Source organism: Purpureocillium takamizusanense, chromosome 3 (genome assembly GCF_022605165.1).
Source record: "Purpureocillium takamizusanense chromosome 3, complete sequence".
Lineage (NCBI taxonomy): Eukaryota > Fungi > Ascomycota > Sordariomycetes > Hypocreales > Ophiocordycipitaceae > Purpureocillium > Purpureocillium takamizusanense.
This window is the reverse complement of record NC_063070.1, coordinates 1,397,850-1,416,039: the sequence shown is the minus strand read 5'-3', so window position 1 is coordinate 1,416,039 and position 18,190 is coordinate 1,397,850. Positions and strand designations below refer to the sequence as shown.

Sequence of the window (18,190 nt, the reverse complement as noted above, 5' to 3'; positions counted from 1 at the left end):
GCACCTGTACGGAGCAGGGTGCACCAAACCATCATCCTCAACCTCATCCGTCGATACGCAGCCAAATCGCTCCAAACGCGAGCCATCAAAGCTCCGCCGGCGCAACGTCGATCGTCGCGAAATTGCGCCCTCCATCTATGTCGAAGCCGCTCTTTCCACCGATGCTCCTTTGACGTTTCCAATCCCCACCGTCCCGGCCCTACGCGAGCGCACCACACGCGCATGGCGACAACGCGCCGTGTCGTCGCTTTCATCGCCACGGGCCCGAAATGTCTCTCCCCAACGGCCAGCCAGCCTGGCCGCCTCCCGCCTTGCAGCATACAAACAGCAGTCGCTCTTTGCATCACCTCGACGATGGCCCGGCGCGCACCCAGACCCCTGTCGACAACATCATCGGGTTGATGCCTGAGGCATCAGTCGACATCGAGGAGGAGAACCGGCGCGCTCTCTTCGCCGACCTGTATCGCAAAACCGAGGACAAGGTCGCGCTGTTGTTTGCCGATGACGGTTCGTACAATGTCGACGCGATTGCGGCGCTCCGGCGCCAACCCCCCACCCCGACCGTCACCCTGCCGCCCACGACCGACCACGAACCAATCAAAGAGCCGCCGCGCAAGAAGGCCAAACGCGCCATCGACGAAGACAATTATGACGACGAAGACGACGACGACGAGGAAGGCTCGGAGCCTGCGTCCGCGTCCAAGCCCCAGAACGCGGCCGTCGCCGCCGCGAGTTCCCTCCTCTCCCCCTCCAAGTCCGGCAGCTCTCCAGTGCACTCGGTGAATTCTCCAAGACACGGGGACAAGACCAAGGGGCCGGACGGCCTACCATTCAAGGACAAGCCAGGCGACGATGGCATCAAGAAGCTTGAAGAGGCGCGGCTTGCCACCGAGGAAGCCGCGCGCAGGAGCTTTCACACCATATTCCACACACTCGAAAACGACCGGACAGCCATGCTCGAGCAGCAACGGCTAGAAGACTCGGAGAAGCAACTCCAGGCTGAGATGGACCATAATACTTCCAATGTGGGTGCTCAGGCAGCCGGGCAAGGTTCTCTCAGCAGCGCAAATCTCGGCGCATCCAGCCTTACTCTCAAACATCTCATTGCCAGAATCGACATGAAGCGCGATCAGGTCCGTGCCTCGGACGCGGAGCTGCGCCTGCTCATGAACGAGGTGCGCAAGAATCGGAGTAAATGGGCAAGCGAGGAGAACGTAAACCAGGAGGAGCTGTATGAGGCTCTCGAGAAGGTCTTGACCGAGCTCAAGGCGCACACGGAACACTCTACGCCCTTTTTGACGCGTGTCAACAAGAGGGACGCCCCTGACTATTACAACTGTAGGCGCACACTCGAGACGAAGGCGCGACATGAGAAGCTGACAATGCGCACAGTTATCAAGAACCCCATGGACTTGGGCACGATGACGAAGAAACTCAAGTCGCTGACGTACAAGTCCAAGGCGGACTTTGTCGCAGACCTGAATCTGATATGGGACAACTGCCTCAAGTACAACCAGGACATGAACCACCCGTTTCGCCGCATGGCAAATGGCATGAGAAAAGAGGCCGAGAAGCTCATTCCGCTCATTCCAGATCTTGCAATCCGGTCTCGCGCCGAAGTGGAAGCCGAGGAGCGACGGAAACAGAACGGTGGCGACGACGACAATGGCGACGACAGCGACGACGAGCCGATAATGTCGTCTCGCGGCCGCAAGGCAGCCACCAAAGGTGCCAACAAGTCGCGGAAGGCCCCAAGCGATCAAAAGGAAGAGACGCCTGTCGTCGACCAGAAGCCTATCCTGCAGCTCAACGGCCTCTTGGGGAAGCATGGTCGCGAAGGGTCGGAGGCCGTCGACGGGAGCAACGGGTTTGGAACCCCAATCGGCGGCTCCATCACCCCGAGCGGCGCCATCAACGGCCATTCGGGCATCGCGAGCAACGTGGATGCCATGGACATCGATGGTCCGAGCTTGAACGGCATGGCCTTGAATTCTGCTTTCGGTGAGGCCGTCGAGCAGGCCTATGAAGACGACGAGTACAAGGTGTGGAAGCAGACGACCAAGAAGGACCGCGCTCTCGTTGCCAAAGAGCGGCATCAACTGTTCAAGGACAACAACCTGAACGCCGACGCGCCCGCTCTTCTTCGAAGCAAGGCTGGCATGAGGCACTTTTTGAAGAACCAAAAGGAGGCCGAAGCGCTCGGCATCGCGAACCACCCACATCTCGGCGGCCCCCTGAGCGTTGCAAAGGCGGCAACCAACAAGGCGCCCGAGACGCTGGCGGAGGGGATTGAGGAAGAAGCCGAACGAGTCCTTCCCGATTACTACGACGCCCTCAGCAGCATCCCGGACATCCAGTCGAACCTACAGTGGATCGAAGATGGCGAGGGCCAGGTCATCAACCAGCACGAGGAGTTCCTGCGCCTCGTGCCGGCGGGGTCCTTTGTCGCGCCTCAAAGCCGACTGACCAAAAAGATGGACGACAACATCCATCAGATCCAGGAAACACGGAAGCTTGCGACCAAGATTTCTGTCATCAAGCAGATGCAGGTTCAGTCGCAGGTGTACACCAATCAGTTTCCCAAGTCCAACACGGTGCCCTTTGTCGAGCAGGATATTGAACCGCACTTCATTGCCGATGACGGGCCTGTTATGGCGCCGCACACCTGTCAAGACGCGCTGAAACGGTCTGTGGCGAAGATTCTCTACCACACGGGCTTTGAGGAGTTGCAGCCCTCTGCGATCGACGCACTGACCGGCATCGCGGCCGATTACTTCCAGACCATTACTCGCACGTTCCAAGTATACCGCGAGGCAGAGAGGATGACTGTGCAGACTCCCTCCGGCCCTGAAGTCCGGCCGCGCTTCACCGCTGAGGAAGTGCTTCTGCACACTCTAGAAGAGAACGGCCACGACGTGCCATCACTGGATGCCTACGTCAAGGACGACGTCGACCGACTCAGCAGCAAGCTCGGCGCCCTACATGAGAGGATGAAGCTGCACCTGACGGATCTCCTGCGGCCGGCGCTCTCGGCCGAGGCTGGCGCTGACGGTGCTGGTGCTTTCAACGACGGCAGCGAGCAGTTTACGAGCGGCGACTTTGCCGACGACCTTGGTGAAGACTTCTTTGGCTTCCGCGCGCTCGGCCTCGACAAGGAGATGGGCCTTGATTCTTTCGCCGTGCCGTTTCACCTGCTGCACAGCCGGGTGCGGAATCAATACCAGATGCAGTCGCAGACCACCGCGGGAGGCACGGCGGACATGTTCGAGGCCCTGGCGCCCGCGGACCCGGTCACCAAAGAGAACATCCAGGACCAGATTGGCCTGGTCAAGAATTTCTTCCTTGCCAAGCTGCACGCTAACGGCGACCAACCTCTGGTGGAAGATGAGGACCTCCCCGTTAAGCAGAGGAAACCCCGGCCTCGACTCGGCGCGAGCGGCAAGATCATGTCTGCTCAGAAGCGCCCACCCAAGGAACAGCTGGCGCTGGCCAAGAAGAAGAAGAAGATGGAGCTGGCGGCGGCGGCCGAGGCCAAAGCAAACGCCGCCTCGGACAAGACGGGCGGGTCAGCCAACAACACTCCCGTCAAAAAGTCGGCGGCCAATCTGCCCAATGGCACTACAGCGCCAAACCCCGCCGTCCTCGCGCTGGGCGCCGGAATGGAGCGGACGGACAGCATGCAGAGCCAGGCAGGCACCAGTCAGACCGACAAGGACGACACGATCGGCATGATGAGCCCGGAGAGCATCGCTCAGTAGGACCAGAGACGATTTGGGCCCAGGACGATGCGTTGATGATGACTGTATATAATAAAGCCTACGCAGACCAACGACCAACGACGCATTTACGACCTTTTTGGATCTCACGTCATGCTTCGAGCGACCAGAAAGAGCGCCAAGATGAGTTCAAGGTTCTGGGGCCGCATTACAGGATCAAAAGTGGTTGGAAGGCATGTCGAACTTTGTATTCCCTCTTGTCCTGTACACCGTTTTTGTGAAATTTTCCTCGCTTCGCAGCATACCCCGACAGGATCGCTTTGGGCCTGTCCTGATTTTCATGTTTTCTTCCATTTTCCTTGCGCCAGCCTGTGCCCGGGTGACGCGGTTGGGGTCGGGGTTTTGGTGTTGCTAGGCACGGCGTCGCTAATGAAGCTGTTGCGTACTACTTTTGGTAACTTGGCGGTGGGCACTGTCTGATCCGGGAGCGGTGAGGACAGCTCAAAAGTTCGTTTACGATTCTTTCGGCCAAGTCGGCGGGCCGCCACCTCTTCCACCTCCACCGGAGATCCTGCAAGACTTGGACATTACGCACCCGGACCTCGGTGGTTGTTGGATGTAATGAACAACAGTTGGGGGGTTATGGGGCACCTTGGCTGCGGCAAGACCAGTGGCTACTCTGCGAGGCACCTCAGGCACGACAAGCCTTGCCCCTCCCCAGTTTCCTTTTCCATATTCTTTGTTTCTCTTTTGTACTACTTTAGATGCCGGGAAGACACGGTCAAGGTGGGCTGGGGGATCGGGTGGGGGGTTTATTGGATTGCAAAGCGTATGAAACGGCTCAATGGCGAGAGGATGGGTGGGCAGTGCGGGGGGTGTTTCTCTTTGCGAGGTTTCGGCGCTGGGGATGAATTACTTTGGTTGACGGCAGGCAGGCCGAACTGGCTATTGTCCCAAAGAGCTTTGGACTGCGGCGATTCTCCAAGCTGTTACTCTGGGCCTGGGGAAGATGGGCGTCGTGCGTAGCATTGGGACCGAAGCGAGCAAATGACAAAAGATGAGCAAGTATACCACGCACGGAAGCACGAAAAGGTGGAGAATTGCAAATCACATATCCAAGTATGCAAGCAAGCTGGGTGAATGAATATCGTGATATTGGTGGCCCAGCCAAACTTGTTGAAGCAGGCTGGCCGATGTGTCCAGTTCGGAGCGTTGAGCGCCTCAGCTATGGACAGATGGTGCGCGATGGACACCTAAAACAAACAGATAGGTATTTATCGGCTTGACCCATGGCAAAACATGATCCTCTTGTAGAAACTCCAAGTCTTTCCCTTTCCTCTTGACCAAAGGGTTCCCTCACCAAAACAAAGAAGAACGCCAGCCGTTTGAAATGCAAGTTGTTGAACATTCGCCATTTGCCTCATCCATGTTAAATGCAGCGGATGCAGAGCTGAGATCCCTCTCTTTTTGGTCCTTTCTCTTTGCCTACGGCGGCTCATGGCAGCCGTCTCTCGTCCTCAACGGGCTATACAGCCACGCCAGCCTAGAGGCCGGCGTCGAGGCGCCAGCCCTCAACAGGGAGGGGGAAGGCGCTGGTCCAGGCCGAAATCTCCTTGCGGAGCTCGTTGATGCGGGAAACCTCGCCGCTGGCCACCTTGGCCTTGAAGTCCTTGAGCTTGTTGGCCTCCTTGGGCAGAGCGCCCTGGACATCCTTGCAGATCTTGATGCTCTCGTCAATGTACTTGGCGACGCGCTCAAAGTCCTTCTCGCCGAAGCCACGGCTGGTCATGGCCGGCGTTCCGATGCGGATGCCGCAAGGGGTCAGGGCGCTCTTGTCGCCAGGGATGGAGTTCTTGTTGCAGGCGATGTTGATCTGCTCGAGGACGGCCTCGACGCGGGCGCCGTCGAGACTGTGCTGGCGGAGGTCGATCAGGACCATGTGGCTGTCAGTGCCGTCGGCGACGAGCTTTTGGCCGAGGCTCTTGAAGGTGTTCTCAAGGGTCTTGGCGTTGGCAACGACCTGTTGCTGGTAGGCCTTGTAGTCGGGGGACTGAGCCTGCTTCAGGGCGACGGCGAGGGCAGTGATGGTGTGGTTGTGGGGGCCGCCCTGGTGGCCGGGGAAGACGGAGAAGTTGATGGGGTTCTCGAGATCGTAGAGGGTCTCCTTGCCCGTCTTGGCATCGACGGAGCGAACGCCCTTGCGGAAGAAGATCATGGCGCCACGGGGGCCACGGAGCGACTTGTGGGTCGTGGTGGTGACGATGTCGGCGTACTTGAAGGGGGTGGGGATGACCTCGGCGGCGATGAGGCCGGAGATGTGGGCCATGTCGACGACGAAATACGCGCCAACGAGGTCCGCAATCTTGCGCATGCGCTCGTAGTCGATGAGGCGGCAGTAGGCCGAGGTACCGGCGACGAGAACCTTGGGGCGGTACAGGACGGCGTTCTGCTCGAGCTGGTCGTAGTCGATGATGCCAGTCTCGAGGTTGACACGGTAGGGGAAGGTCTCAAAGTATGTGGAGACGGCAGAGATCCTAGTTCCCTGGTTAACTTCCGGGGTCACAGATCGTGCACAGTCGTGCGGCATTATCAGGCTCAACTTACTTCCGCTGAGGAGTCTGGTAGCCGTGGCTCAAGTGGCCACCGTGGGGGAGGTCCAAGCCCATGAGACGGCCGTGGGGGGGCATGAGGGCCTGGTAGACCTGCAGATTGGCAGGGCTGCCGGACAGGCACTGGACGTTGACACCCCACTTCTCGGCATCGAGGTGGAAGGCCTCGAGAGCACGCTTCTGGCACAGCGACTCGATCTGGTCAATGTGCTGGCTGCCGCCGTAGTAGCGGGCGCCGGGGTAGCCCTCGGAGTACTTGTTGGACATGGGGGAGCCGAGAGCGTCGAAGACAGCCCGCGAGGTGATGTTCTCGGAAGCGATGAGCACGATGGACTCGCGCTGGCGCTGGATCTCGTCCTTCTACAGGGGGGAGTCAGCCGCCGCAGATATGGGCCATTGGGAGGGGGCAAACTTACCATGATGGAGGCGACCTCGGGGTCGGAGTCGACCAGAGACTTCTCCAGCATCTGCAATGGGGATTCGGGTCAGTAAGTCTGGAGGGCTTCGTCTGCACAACTGATGCGGGACTGACGAACCTCCTTGTGAGACGCAGACAGGGCGTAGTCGGAAGACATTGTGGCGGTTGTGACGGAAGGTGATCTAGGAGAAGAGAAATTCGAGGAAGTGAGAGACGAGCGAGACTCGAGCTGTGCGGGAGCAGGAGCAAAGCGAGAAGAGGGGGGGGGGAGATGTGAGGGCTTTGAGGAGGGAAGAGGATGGGACGGGGAGCAAAGAAAATTTTGGGTGTGGCTTAAAATGGTGCAAGCAAAACTGTCGGGCGGGCGAGATCGGCTTGACTGCGGGGTCCCTGGATGGACAGAGGGGGACTTACGTGGGGCAATTTCTATCCCGCTGTTGGTGGCGGCAACAACTTGTCTCAGTGTCTCTGTGCCACCCCGCGTCCGGGAAAGCTGCATACCCTAGAGACCGTTCCGTAGTTTGTCGCACCGTAACAGGCAGACTTGTCAGCTCAATGAGTCATCACTCTGCTGGTCGCTGGCAGCCGCAATCGCAGGTTTGGATGACTAATGCGGCACGGAACCCGAGTACGAGAATGAAGCTGGTCCGAAGGATTCGCATGGGGGTCAGTGGCCGCTCTGCTGCATTTTCCTGCTGCAGCCAGGCATTGGTGGGTGACCAGAGTTAACGGAACATTGTTTTGGACGTTGAGATGCTCCGTTTCGAAACGGCCGTTTTTGGTAGGTATACTGTACCAGCGATGGACTGGGGCCGCCAATCAGGACCCGTCCAACTCCCATAACGCAATGAGCCAGGGTCCATCTCGCGCTGGCAACCTCGCTCGTGTCTATTAGTAGCGTCTCGCTGCAGACACCTGTCGCTTTCCCGTGCATATGTATGTATGCGCGCCATTTGCTTCAGCCTCGGGCCTCGGGTCAGGTACAGGCACCGTCGGGCGCCAGCAGCCTCTTTTTTTGGACGCTACTCGGGTCTCTGAGGCAATTCGCTGCGCTCCCCCGAACGACACCTGAACAACTGCGGCTCGTGGCGCATCTCGCCCGCGACGCACCACCACCACCCGCCACAAATGGTTGTCGAGCTCTGGACGGCCAATTCTCGACAACGAACGGATCGGTCTCTGAGCCCGTAGATTCATCGAGTCATCACCCGTGTCGTGCCCTCACAGCTCCCTCAATCGCGTCACGAGACGAGCATTTCAACGTCCGGATCAGACGACGGCCGCCATGGGCTGGCCGTACGGCGTCCCCAGCCTCACCCACGAGGAGAAGCTGCTCCGCCGGGAGACAATTGACCTGTACGCCTGCATTGCGCACTACTCGGCCTTTGCCCCGGCGCTTCTCTTTCTCCTCTATCGTCTCGCACGCCGCGTCCCGGGCCTAGGAGGCGCCGCCAGGGCCAGAGAGTACGAGCAGGTCCCGGGCTCGCCCGTCGCAAAGGCCAGCCGCCTCGCCTCGTCGGGCTCGCTCGCGCGACAGTGGCAGAAGCTCGCCTGGTGGCTGCGCGACGATGTATTCTTCCGCAGCGTACACTGGGGCCAGCGCGATCAGTGGCTTCTCGGCCTGGCGTGGACGACCTGGCTGCTTGCTCTGTGCGTGCTCGACACGGGCACAGGTTCGTCTCCCTGTCCTCTATCTCGTGCTTTTCTTCCTCCCGCCCTCGCCAGACTAACAGGGTAAACCTACGCGCGCAGACTACTTCCATCTCACCAAGCGGTTCGGTGCTATTGCCGTCTCGCAGTTCCCCATCCAGTACCTCCTGGCGATCAAGCCGCTCAACCCATACGCCTGGGCGTTCGGCTCTTCGCACGAGGAGGTAAACCGCTACCATCGTGTGCTCGGGCGCGTCATCTTCGTGCTTCTCGCGCTGCACATTCTCTTCTACAACGGATACTTCTTCTACGCAGGCATCTGGCTGAAGCGCTTCTTCGCGCCCATTGTCTTTTGCGGTGTTGTCGCCGCGGCTGGTATCCTCGCCATCGCGACCACCTCTACCGTTGCAGCGAGGCAGTACTCGTACCGGCTCTTTTTCATCACGCATCTCGTGGCAGCTCTCTTTATTCCGGTGCTGATCTTCTTCCATGCGCCTGGCCTCAGGCTGTACATTGTCGAGACTCTAGTCATCTTCCTCGTCGATCTAGGAGTCCGCAGGGTCACGACTATCAAGGCGCCGTCGACGCTCCAGATCATGTCGGGCACCGCCCTCGTCAAGGTCACGTCCAGGATCCCGCGTCATAAGCTCGCCTCGTTTCAGGCATCCCCCGGGCTGCACATCTATCTCAGTGTCCCGCCAGAGAGTCGCACGGCCGACACCCCGGCGTCCCAGTCCGGCGTTTTCGACTACCTCTACAACCCCTTCACTGTCGCATTCAACGACGAGGATGACGGCAGCATAACCCTCATCGCACGCACCAGAGAAGGACCAATGACCGGCGTGTTGAGCGCCTTCGCCGACGCCGCCGCCACGCCCGGTCCCACGACCGAGACGCGCACGATATCCCTTGGCATCGAGGGCCCGTACGGCTCCATGGCCAAGCATTTCGACCATCTGCTTCACTGGGGTGCCGCCCGGGTCCTTGTCATCGCGGGCGGCGTCGGCGCGACCTTTGCTGTCCCAGTCTTCCAGGCTTTGCGGAGCGAGCTGCCTTCGGCCAAGGTGCAGCTGGTCTGGGCCGTGCGCAGCGCTGGCGACGCCGCCTGGGCCGTAGCGGCCGCATCCGCTGATAAGACTTTACTTAATGATGATAGCGTGCAGCTGTACCTGACGGGCGGCGCAGGCTCCGACGCGGACGGCAGTCAGGCTGGCGCCGTGGAGATGGAGCCCTTGCGCCGCGCTGGTGGCAGGCTGGCCGCGCACAGCCGCCGCAAGAGGCCGGACCTTGGCAGGATTATCGATCAGGCCTTCTCCCACGGGTTGGAGGAGCCGGTTGCGGTACTTGTTTGCGGCCCTACCGAGATGACTCTGGAAGTGAGGCGACGCGTGAGGCCGTGGGCCATGAAGGGGAGGAGGGTTTGGTGGCACGGCGAGAGTTTTGGGTGGTAAGCGTCAGTCACACTGCAAATCTTCATGTTGTGCGCGTCTGCAGCGTTATAAATTTGATAGTCTATCTATCGAGGCAGTATAGCAAAGTAAGCGGGGAGAGTGCCATGCCGTCAGCTTGCACGTGTCTGAGACGCATTTACCAGCAAAGATACCATGTTTCTCCCGACGCCAGCTCGACAATCTTACCGAATACTTGTCATGGGCCGCTCTCGGCCATACATACGAATAGTGGGCAAGGCGTATCCCAGCAACTGCATCACTGTCGATATCTCGCCAGCTGAGCCATGATGTTCTGCACCTGCGCCTGGGCCGCCGGGTCGTTTGCGCTGGCGCCATTGTGCGCGCCTGGTGCCGGAGTCCCATACGCGGCTCCGTACTGCCCTTGAGGCGGAGCGGATTGCGCGGAAGCCTGGCCACCAAGACTGCCCAAGATGGCCTGTATATCGACCTGCTGGTTGGCCGGCGGCCCGGGCGGGTTGACTCCGTAGCCTGCCGGGGCCCCCGGGGCGGGCCCTTGTCCTCCTTGCATCGACGACAGCAGCCGCTGCAATGTGGCATTGTCGACCTGCCCTACCAAGCTGGCAATATCTGGTGCGCCAGGCTGGCCCGGCTGTTGTGGTGGATAGGGGCTGGCATGTTGCGGGGCGGGATAGCCACCGCCGTGTGCCGGGTGCTGGTGCGGCGGTGCGTACGGATTCGGGTTCCCGTACCCGGGCGGTGCGCCATAGGCCTGCCCGTAGCTCGGGGCCGCGGACGACTTGGCCCGTGCAATCACCTCGGCGGCTGTACCGGGGTCTAGGTCGACGTATTGGTCGAATCGAATGTTGTTGCCCCCGCCGGACCGGTCAAAGGCCTGGACCGGGATCCGCCCGAGGCTTTGCGCGCGCATGTCCAAGTCCACGACGCCGTGTACACCTTCTGCGGCTTGCCGCTGAATGACCTGGTCTTTGGGGAACCGCGGATGTAGATACATTACCTCTGTCTTGAGGCCCTTGGCTCTGAAGCCACCCTCTACCCAGGTCGCAAAGTCACGGCTGACGTCTGGCTGCATGATGATCTGCACGTCGGGGACATCGGCGCCGTATCTCCGAGGCAAATCGAGCTCGGGCTCACGTCGAGACCGACCATATGGGCTGGGGCTGCGCCTTCGGTACGAGTCGCGATCGTTTCGCACGTATCCTGGAGAGCGCGAGCGACCGCGTCCCCCTCGCCCTGACTCGTAGGACCCAGCGTCTCGACCGTAGCCCTCCTCTCGTGCATGGTAGTCGCCGCGGCGCGGAGATTGGTTGCGTCCCGGTCGATAGTCGTCGCGATTTTGATTTCGCTTATCGCCTCGACGCCCCCTACCTCGGTCTGGGCTGCGATTTCGTTCCTTCTTCGACTTTTCTTGAGCCCGGGATATCTCGAGGTCTGCTTCGTCAGCGCTTCTGTCCATGGCTCAGCCCAGAGTCCGACGTACGAATGCGGCGTCCCTTGATCTCGATGCCCTGCAAATGCTCCATCGCCTGGTGCCCTTCATCCACAGTGTGGTACTGGACGAACCCGTAAGCGGACTTCAAAGAGATCTGAGCAAGCCTGCCGAATCTATGGAACACGTCAAACACGTCTCGCTTGGAGACCTTGTCACTGGACAGGTTTCCTGCAGTAATCCCTGTAGTTAGCACCGAGCTATCTTGCGTGGTGGGGGCGCGTAGGTTCATACCAATGAAGATACGGGATCCCTCCGGGAAGCGGTCCCATTTGGCCTCTGACATATACTGGCGCTCGTCGGCCATGAACTGGTCCCACTGTCGTTGATAGTCGTCCTCTTGTCGGCCGTCTCCTGGTTGCCCGAGAGCGGCCTGAGCATGGAAAGATGGGGTACTCACGGCCCCGGCCGGAGGGGCTGGAAGACCGACTGGGCCATCGGAGGACGATCCTGGTGGGCCAGTGGCATGGGACAAAGGCTGAGAGGGAACAGACGGCACGGCGGTGCCGCTCGGAGTGGATGGATGGGCTTGGTGCTGGGCTCCATAGGACTGCGGTGTCGGAAGCGGCATAGGTGGTCTCGGTGGAAGAGTAGAAGACGAGGGCAAGGCAGTGGACGGGGTCAAGGGGGCAAGGCTCGCGGACTGGTCGGCCTCAACGCCACCTGCAGGCGGCATCACCGAGGCCGCATCGGCGCTGGGCGCAGTTGGAGGAGATGTCAGATCAGCCATGAGCTGTTGGATGTCAACTCCGGGATCTTGCGTCTCCGAAGTTGTGGGGTCATGCTGCGCTGGGACGTCGGACGGGGCCACGGACGAGGTGCCGGCCTGCTCCTGGGTACCGACCGACGGCTGTGTGAGACCGAACGTGCCGGCGGCAGGATCCGACTGTGCTCCGGATAGAGACGCCGCCTGCTCATCCGCTGTTGGAGCGGGGGAGTCTTGGGCAGCCGGGCCAGCTGGGACATGCGCAACGGCGTCATGGACAGGTTCTGATGCGTGGTCGGCGGTCAAGTGATCGGACGGCGAAGCCGACACAACGTTGGATTCTGCCAGCTGCTCTGATACATCTTGTTCGGTGTCTTGTCCGTCCCCTTCCTCCGGTTCGATGGGAGAGTCGAACGTCTTGGCATAGTCGTCATTGTCAACGACCTCTGCCTGTGGCGGTGGTACGGTGGCTTCGGGAGCGGCGTTGTTGGTGTCGTCGCCGTACGGGTCGTTGAAGCTGTCATTATCTACTACATCGGCAGGGCCATCGCCGCCGAGGGCAGTGTCACCGAAAACGGCCGGCTCGACGGGAGGCGCGTCGTTGGCCACGCCGTTTGGCTCGGCGAGCGTCGCCGCGGCAGCGACCATGGCGTCGATGGTGTCGACGGTGTCCTGCAGCGCAGGCACCACGAGGGGGGTAGCTGTGTGGACCGGCGCAGGCGATACTGGAGACAAATTCGCGGTGGCCTGGACTTCTGCTTCGGCCGGCTCTGTCATGAAAGCGCAAATGGAGAGCTGGGAGCTCAAGCGCGGGCGCGATGGATAAAGACACTTGGGCTGGACCCGGGGTGGTCGATGCGTCAGCACGATCAACAGCCTCTACGGTCGCAACGAGCAGATGGAGAACGGGCGCGCGCGTTGGGCTCGGTCGTTGGGTCGAGGTGAGCGATGGCCAAGCGAGCTGGGCTTGTCGATTGGTGGGGGAAAAGGCGTGCGGAGGTGGACAGTCAGCAGGAGCCAGATGCTGCCATCACTGAGTATGCAGGTCCCGCGGGTTTTGAGGGGTGACGGGTCGCAGGGATATCACGGTCGCTGCAGACGGCGCAGGTGGCGTAAGGCAAGCTCGAACAGGCGTGCGGCTCGTCACTGGGTAGAGCGTCTGGGATGCGCTGGCAGGAGATCAATGGCGCAGACCCGAACGAGCGGGCGGGCGAGCGGGTGAGTCGGGTTGGAGGATGGCCAAACTGATGGTAGTCGTGAGGTGCTTGTTGGTGGAGAGGAGAAAGAGAGAAGAGGAGAAAGGCTGGGCTGGAGCCGAGTGACGGATGGCCTTTGTTGCAGTTGGGCGCCTCACAGCCCAGCAGTGGAGAACCAGGATGCCTTGCGGGACAGGAAAATCTGAGAGACGCCTTACCCCTTTAGGAACGACCCTGTCGCCGGTGACTGACTGCAAACGAGCAGCCCCTCCAACTTTTTTTCTGGGATGGCCGGAGACATCAACATCGCACACTCGATTGCTTGAGCAACAAGTGCACTTTCGGTCCTGCAAGCCCTCTATATCGAGCGAGATGTCTTCCAACGTTGAGCAGGCCGAGGTGCCGCACCAGGCCTATGACGTGAGTTCAAGCTTCGCCCGATTCTCGTTGCGCACCCGTCTGCTGTCCATGGCGGGGCAATGCGCTGCCGCGTCCGGTTTCTGATGTGAGGTCTACTAACACTTGTCTCTCAGACCATTCTGACACTGGACTTTGGCTCCCAAGTGACGCATCTCATCACGAGGCGCCTGCGCGAGCTCAATGTAAGCACATACAGGGAGGGAGTGCTCCATCTGGCCCCGCGGCTGCTCACCCTGCCTAGGTCTACAGTGAGATGCTGCCGTGCACCACCAAGCTCGCCGACTTGCCCTTTAAGCCCAAGGGAATCATCCTGTCTGGCGGTCAGTTCATTTCTCGCCGTAGCCAAACGTCTTGTGAACCTGTTGATTAAATAAGAGACAGGTCCCAACTCGGTCTATGAGAAGGACGCTCCTCGTAAGTCGCCAGATATTGTCGGGAGAGTTCTCGCGGTTGACGTGCCTTGGCAGACGCGGATCCCGCATTCTTCGAGCTCGGAGTCCCGATTCTGGGCATCTGCTACGGTCTGCAGGAGATCGGGTGGCGACTAAGCAAGGACAACGTCATTGCCGGCACTGAGCGTGAATACGGCTACGCGGTACGCGCCCTCTGATCGAGCGCGGCTCCCAATGGGTCAAACTGACAACAGTTGAAAGGAACTCGTTCCTCACCGCCACAATGCAAATGTCGACCGCCTCTTCGAGGGCTTGCATGAGACCGAGACACAGGTCTGGATGAGCCACGGCGACAAGCTGGGCAAGCTGCCTGAGGGCTTCGTCACCATCGCTACGACGCAGAACTCACCCTATGCCGGCATTGCCCACGAGACCAAGCCCATCTTTGGCCTTCAGTTCCACCCCGAGGTCACCCACTCTCTGCGCGGCAAGGATATGCTCAAGAACTTTGCCGTCGGTATCTGCGGCGCCAATCCCAACTGGAACATGTCCAACTTCATCGACCAGGAGATTGTGCGCATCCGAAAGCTCGTCGGCGACAAGGCTCAGGTTATCGGCGCCGTGTCTGGTGGCGTCGATTCCACTGTTGCCGCCAAGCTGAGTACGCGTTTCGAACCTCGACTCCCGCCGATCGCGCTGAAAGCTAACTCCCCCAACAGTGAAGGAGGCGATTGGTGACCGCTTCCACGCCGTGCTCGTTGACAACGGCGTCATGCGTCTCAACGAATGCAAACAGGTCAAGGAAACCCTGCAGCAGCATCTCGGCATCAACCTCACTGTCGTAGATGCGTCGCAAAAGTTCCTCGGGGGCTTGAAGGGCGTCGAGGACCCCGAGAAGAAGCGCAAGTTCATTGGCAACACCTTTATCGACATTTTCGAGGAGGAGGCCATCAGGATAGAGAAGGCGGCCGAGAACACGCCCAACGCCGGCAAGGTCGAGTGGTTCCTCCAGGGAACGCTATACCCGGATGTCATCGAGTCCATTTCCTTCAAGGGCCCGTCGTCTACGATCAAGACGCATCACAATGTCGGCGGCCTGCCGCAACGCATGATGGATGGGCAGGGGCTGAAGCTGATTGAGGTGAGACAAGCCGATGATAGTTGTCCGAAATATCATGCTGACCGAAACAGCCTCTCAGAGAACTCTTCAAGGAGTGAGTCGTCTTACACTGAACAGTCACTTTCCGTGCGCGTGGACACTACTGACCCGAAGAAAAACAGTGAGGTCCGAGCCCTTGGCCGTCAACTGGGCATCAACGAGGAGCTCGTCATGAGGCACCCCTTCCCCGGTCCTGGCATCGCAATCCGCATTATTGGTGAAGTCACACCCGAGCGCGTCGAGATTGCCCGCAAGGCCGACCATATCTTCATCGGCATGATCAAGGAGGCCGGCCTCTACAATAAGATCAGCCAAGCCTACGCTGGCCTTCTCACCAATAAGATGGTTGGCGTCATGGGCGACAAGCGCGAGGAGGGCTACATCATCAGCCTTCGAGCTGTTGTCACGACCGATTTCATGACTGCTGACGCCTATCCGTTCGACATGGAGTTCGTCATGAAGGTCGCCCGCCGGATCGTAAACGAGGTTGAGGGAGTTGCCAACGTCGAGTACAACGTCACGGGAAAGCCACCAGGCACTATTGAGATGCAGTAGCGCTTGGAAAGTCGCCTCACGGTGCACAAATAGAGGAACCAATAGAAGGGGCTTTTTTTTTTGGGATGCTTGGATACACACGAACCTCTTGAATGCTACGACCTTGGGGTCTTGCATGATGTGTCGGGAGTCTCCGCGTGCCTCTTCGACGTGGCGATCTCTGGCCAGACATGGGGCCGGTGGTGCTGAAAGATGCGCTCTTATCAGACAAAAATCTAAAGAATAAAGTTAAAAGACAGTCATCTTGAGCCGGGCCTCGCTTAAACGTAGCTGTTGCGAGATTGCAATCTCAGTTATGGGGGTGGGGGATGTACAGAACCAGAGGTATACTGTACGCAACACGTGACCTCCAGGTCATCTAGCGGCACTCACCAGCTCCGGAACTTTGCTCTGCTACGCTTAGTGCCCGACTCTCAAAGAGCATATTTCGCGTACAACACCATGATGATCTCACGTCTATCGCCGAGGGCACATGTGATAAGCTGGGCGATTGAAACATTTCCGGCTGTCTTTGCCAGGCACAAGCGATACTCAGCTTTTGATTCTCACCTCGACCAGGATGCTGTAGCAGAGGCGCGCTCATGGTATCGAAGCTTTGACGCCTCTCAACTCCCCAAAGGCAACACGACATATGCCAGATCCAGTGGACCTGGTGGTCAGCATGTGAACAAGTAGGCGCATACGCCAAACAAGAGGGATGGGCGTCGGCAGAGGCTTACCTCGCATGCAGAACCGAAAGCAAGGCAATCTCCGTCTATCCAGTCCGAGAACTGCTCTCGGTGATGCCTTCGTTTTTACATGGCAGCGTCCGGGCATCCAAGTACTACACTGCCAACAACGATGCCCTCACGTTCCAAGCGCAGACTCATCGGTCGCGGACCGCAAACACGGACGAAAACAGGCGCAAACTCATGGACGAGGTGACGCGCATGTACCGTGAGACAACGCCCGCCGAGACGAGCGCCGAGAAGAAGTCCAAGCACAAGGAAATGTAAGGGTCGTTGTTTATGGGGCCGCTGGACTGTGACTGACAATGCACAGCGAGAAGCGCTTCCACGAAGAGCGTATAAATCACAAGAAGAAGGTGAGCGCTAAAAAGCAGTCTCGAAGAGGACCGCCCGAGTGAAAAGTGCCATGCACTTGCCACTCTCATGGCGCAGTGGCAACCGACGAGGAAGCAGCAGCCCGGTGTTGTAGCTGCCGCTGCGTCACATCGAATGAGTGGCGTTTACTCGAGAAAGCTGCGCTATCAGTGATAGAAGACAGCCAACCTGATCAGCATGCACACTCCGCACACAACCTCCAGCCATATCCTGCTCAGCATTCTCGCGCCGGCATGTGAGGCCTGGCGCGGCTACTGCTTTCTCTCACCATGGCTGCCATTAGTTCCTCTTCGTGCGACCTGCTTGCGTCAACACTCAGCGGTCAGGTGCCATCAGTTCCTCCCGGCGATCCGATCGATCCAGTTCGCGAACCCAGAATAGCTTCACACCCGCCGTTGCGTCCTGGAGGTAGCGGATCCAGACACAGAATTCATCGCTCTCTAGGAGCTGCTGGTCGCAAGTCCGGCCAGAGAGCACCGGACCGCGTTAGCCGCTGCATGATCTCGTGCCCGGAACTGAGCCGTCAAATGCGCGAATGGGTAGAGGCCCTATAATCATGACGCCGAGGGTACAGTTCGTTGGCTGATGATTGCGTGTCTGAAGGAGGCAAGTTGTGGTCCTGGCAATTCGCCCCTCAACAACGGCCGTCGTCGCTCTCAATCCCAGCCCGACGCGCCGACAAAACCACCCCATCGCTGGGGCCCGCGGTTCCGCTTTCACCGACCATGGGACTCTCCCCAAGCCGCCAAGGACTCGTCCGGCGCGTCGACGACGGGGTCTCGAGATCCACGGGAGCGGCGACGGCGGGCGCGGGACTCGCAGGACATTGGCGGATCCTCGGACGTGACCAGCTCATTTGGGCACAGCCCATTAGGGGGCGGAGGTGCAAGCCCAATGCTGGCAATGGCGGCGATGATACTGGCGACGGAGGAGCTTGATAGACTAAGTCGCATGGCAAGACGGACAGACGCGGACACCAAAGAGAGTGATGACGCCGCCTGACCTAATCCCTTGTACAGTATACGAGTATACCTTTCCCCCACAGGGCTGTTTATTTCGGTAGTGCTTCATACAATAGATGCATCGTGTACATCAGACGTGGTCCGCCAGGGCTGCCTGCCTTCTCCCTTTTGAGTCCGTTCGCGTCGTCGTGATCTGTATACGCGCGACTTACACCCGGGGGCCCAGCTAGCCCCTTTAGGCTGCAAAACGGAGAGACAGCCCGGTGTTGGGACTGCCGAAGTCATGCACCCAGGCCCGCCTGGCATGGGTTGGGGGCGCTGTGTCGGTGCTTGGATTGGAGCGCTGGCAGATAGTCCGTCGCTACAGTGGGGTGCAGGCACTCCC

The 18,190-nt window shown here is 59.5% G+C and overlaps 7 protein-coding genes across 7 annotated transcripts; 5 read left to right on the top strand and 2 right to left on the bottom strand.

Moving 5' to 3' along the window:
- The first annotated feature begins 34 nt into the window (after window positions 1-34).
- Window positions 35-4,833, top strand: SPT7 (Transcriptional activator spt7). Its single transcript, XM_047985158.1, has 2 exons — window positions 35-1,338; window positions 1,393-4,833. Exons 1-2 carry the CDS (start codon window positions 270-272, stop codon window positions 3,756-3,758), a joined length of 3,435 nt encoding a protein of 1,144 aa, XP_047841135.1. The 5' UTR covers window positions 35-269; the 3' UTR covers window positions 3,759-4,833.
- A 15-nt stretch (window positions 4,834-4,848) lies between these two features.
- SHM2 (Glycine hydroxymethyltransferase) lies at window positions 4,849-7,137 on the bottom strand. Its single transcript, XM_047985157.1, has 4 exons — window positions 6,862-7,137; window positions 6,742-6,792; window positions 6,321-6,685; window positions 4,849-6,250 (listed from the first exon to the last, which is right to left on the bottom strand). Exons 1-4 carry the CDS (start codon window positions 6,898-6,900, stop codon window positions 5,260-5,262), a joined length of 1,446 nt encoding a protein of 481 aa, XP_047841134.1. The 5' UTR covers window positions 6,901-7,137; the 3' UTR covers window positions 4,849-5,259.
- A 495-nt stretch (window positions 7,138-7,632) lies between these two features.
- Window positions 7,633-9,956, top strand: JDV02_003980 (uncharacterized protein). The gene is made up of 2 exons (XM_047985156.1): window positions 7,633-8,416; window positions 8,496-9,956. Exons 1-2 carry the CDS (start codon window positions 8,029-8,031, stop codon window positions 9,842-9,844), a joined length of 1,737 nt encoding a protein of 578 aa, XP_047841133.1. The 5' UTR covers window positions 7,633-8,028; the 3' UTR covers window positions 9,845-9,956.
- On the bottom strand, window positions 9,841-13,284 carry NAB3 (nuclear polyadenylated RNA-binding protein 3). The gene is made up of 3 exons (XM_047985155.1): window positions 11,547-13,284; window positions 11,304-11,483; window positions 9,841-11,254 (listed from the first exon to the last, which is right to left on the bottom strand). The coding sequence occupies exons 1-3, from the start codon at window positions 12,793-12,795 to the stop codon at window positions 10,101-10,103; spliced, it is 2,583 nt and encodes an 860-aa protein (XP_047841132.1). The 5' UTR covers window positions 12,796-13,284; the 3' UTR covers window positions 9,841-10,100.
- A 228-nt stretch (window positions 13,285-13,512) lies between these two features.
- Window positions 13,513-15,994, top strand: GUA1 (GMP synthase (glutamine-hydrolyzing)). Its single transcript, XM_047985154.1, has 9 exons — window positions 13,513-13,634; window positions 13,748-13,816; window positions 13,876-13,954; window positions 14,016-14,048; window positions 14,102-14,229; window positions 14,288-14,687; window positions 14,746-15,167; window positions 15,218-15,240; window positions 15,308-15,994. The coding sequence occupies exons 1-9, from the start codon at window positions 13,587-13,589 to the stop codon at window positions 15,738-15,740; spliced, it is 1,635 nt and encodes a 544-aa protein (XP_047841131.1). The 5' UTR covers window positions 13,513-13,586; the 3' UTR covers window positions 15,741-15,994.
- Window positions 15,995-16,181: 187 nt separating this feature from the next.
- Window positions 16,182-16,866, top strand: JDV02_003977 (Aminoacyl-tRNA hydrolase; the record flags this gene model as incomplete). The annotated part of the gene is made up of 3 exons (XM_047985153.1): window positions 16,182-16,411; window positions 16,471-16,731; window positions 16,782-16,866. 3 exons carry the CDS (start codon window positions 16,182-16,184, stop codon window positions 16,864-16,866), a joined length of 576 nt encoding a protein of 191 aa, XP_047841130.1.
- Window positions 16,867-17,428: 562 nt separating this feature from the next.
- JDV02_003976 (uncharacterized protein) lies at window positions 17,429-17,845 on the top strand (the record flags this gene model as incomplete). The annotated part of the gene is made up of 1 exon (XM_047985152.1): window positions 17,429-17,845. The coding sequence occupies one exon, from the start codon at window positions 17,429-17,431 to the stop codon at window positions 17,843-17,845; it is 417 nt and encodes a 138-aa protein (XP_047841129.1).
- Window positions 17,846-18,190: the final 345 nt, after the last annotated feature.

What these genes read in the sequence shown, in the direction of transcription:
- GUA1 (XM_047985154.1), top strand. Translation starts at nt 13,587, where the DNA reads ATGTCTTCCAACGTTGAGCAGGCCGAGGTGCCGCACCAGGCCTATGAC. An exon ending in CACTGTTGCCGCCAAGCTGA is followed by an intron (nt 14,688 to 14,745) that starts GTACGCGTTTCG and finishes CTCCCCCAACAG; the next exon opens with TGAAGGAGGCGATTGGTGAC. An exon ending in CTCAGAGAACTCTTCAAGGA is followed by an intron (nt 15,241 to 15,307) that starts GTGAGTCGTCTT and finishes GAAGAAAAACAG; the next exon opens with TGAGGTCCGAGCCCTTGGCC.
- JDV02_003980 (XM_047985156.1), top strand. Translation starts at nt 8,029, where the DNA reads ATGGGCTGGCCGTACGGCGTCCCCAGCCTCACCCACGAGGAGAAGCTG. An exon ending in CGTGCTCGACACGGGCACAG is followed by an intron (nt 8,417 to 8,495) that starts GTTCGTCTCCCT and finishes CTACGCGCGCAG; the next exon opens with ACTACTTCCATCTCACCAAG.
- SPT7 (XM_047985158.1), top strand. Translation starts at nt 270, where the DNA reads ATGTCTCTCCCCAACGGCCAGCCAGCCTGGCCGCCTCCCGCCTTGCAG. An exon ending in CGCCCCTGACTATTACAACT is followed by an intron (nt 1,339 to 1,392) that starts GTAGGCGCACAC and finishes CAATGCGCACAG; the next exon opens with TTATCAAGAACCCCATGGAC.
- SHM2 (XM_047985157.1), bottom strand. Translation starts at nt 6,900, where the DNA reads ATGTCTTCCGACTACGCCCTGTCTGCGTCTCACAAGGAG. An exon ending in TGTCTGCGTCTCACAAGGAG is followed by an intron (nt 6,793 to 6,861) that starts GTTCGTCAGTCC and finishes TCCCCATTGCAG; the next exon opens with ATGCTGGAGAAGTCTCTGGT. An exon ending in CCGAGGTCGCCTCCATCATG is followed by an intron (nt 6,686 to 6,741) that starts GTAAGTTTGCCC and finishes TCCCCCCTGTAG; the next exon opens with AAGGACGAGATCCAGCGCCA.
- NAB3 (XM_047985155.1), bottom strand. Translation starts at nt 12,795, where the DNA reads ATGACAGAGCCGGCCGAAGCAGAAGTCCAGGCCACCGCGAATTTGTCT. An exon ending in GGGATCCCGTATCTTCATTG is followed by an intron (nt 11,484 to 11,546) that starts GTATGAACCTAC and finishes GGATTACTGCAG; the next exon opens with GAAACCTGTCCAGTGACAAG. An exon ending in GATCAAGGGACGCCGCATTC is followed by an intron (nt 11,255 to 11,303) that starts GTACGTCGGACT and finishes CTGACGAAGCAG; the next exon opens with ACCTCGAGATATCCCGGGCT.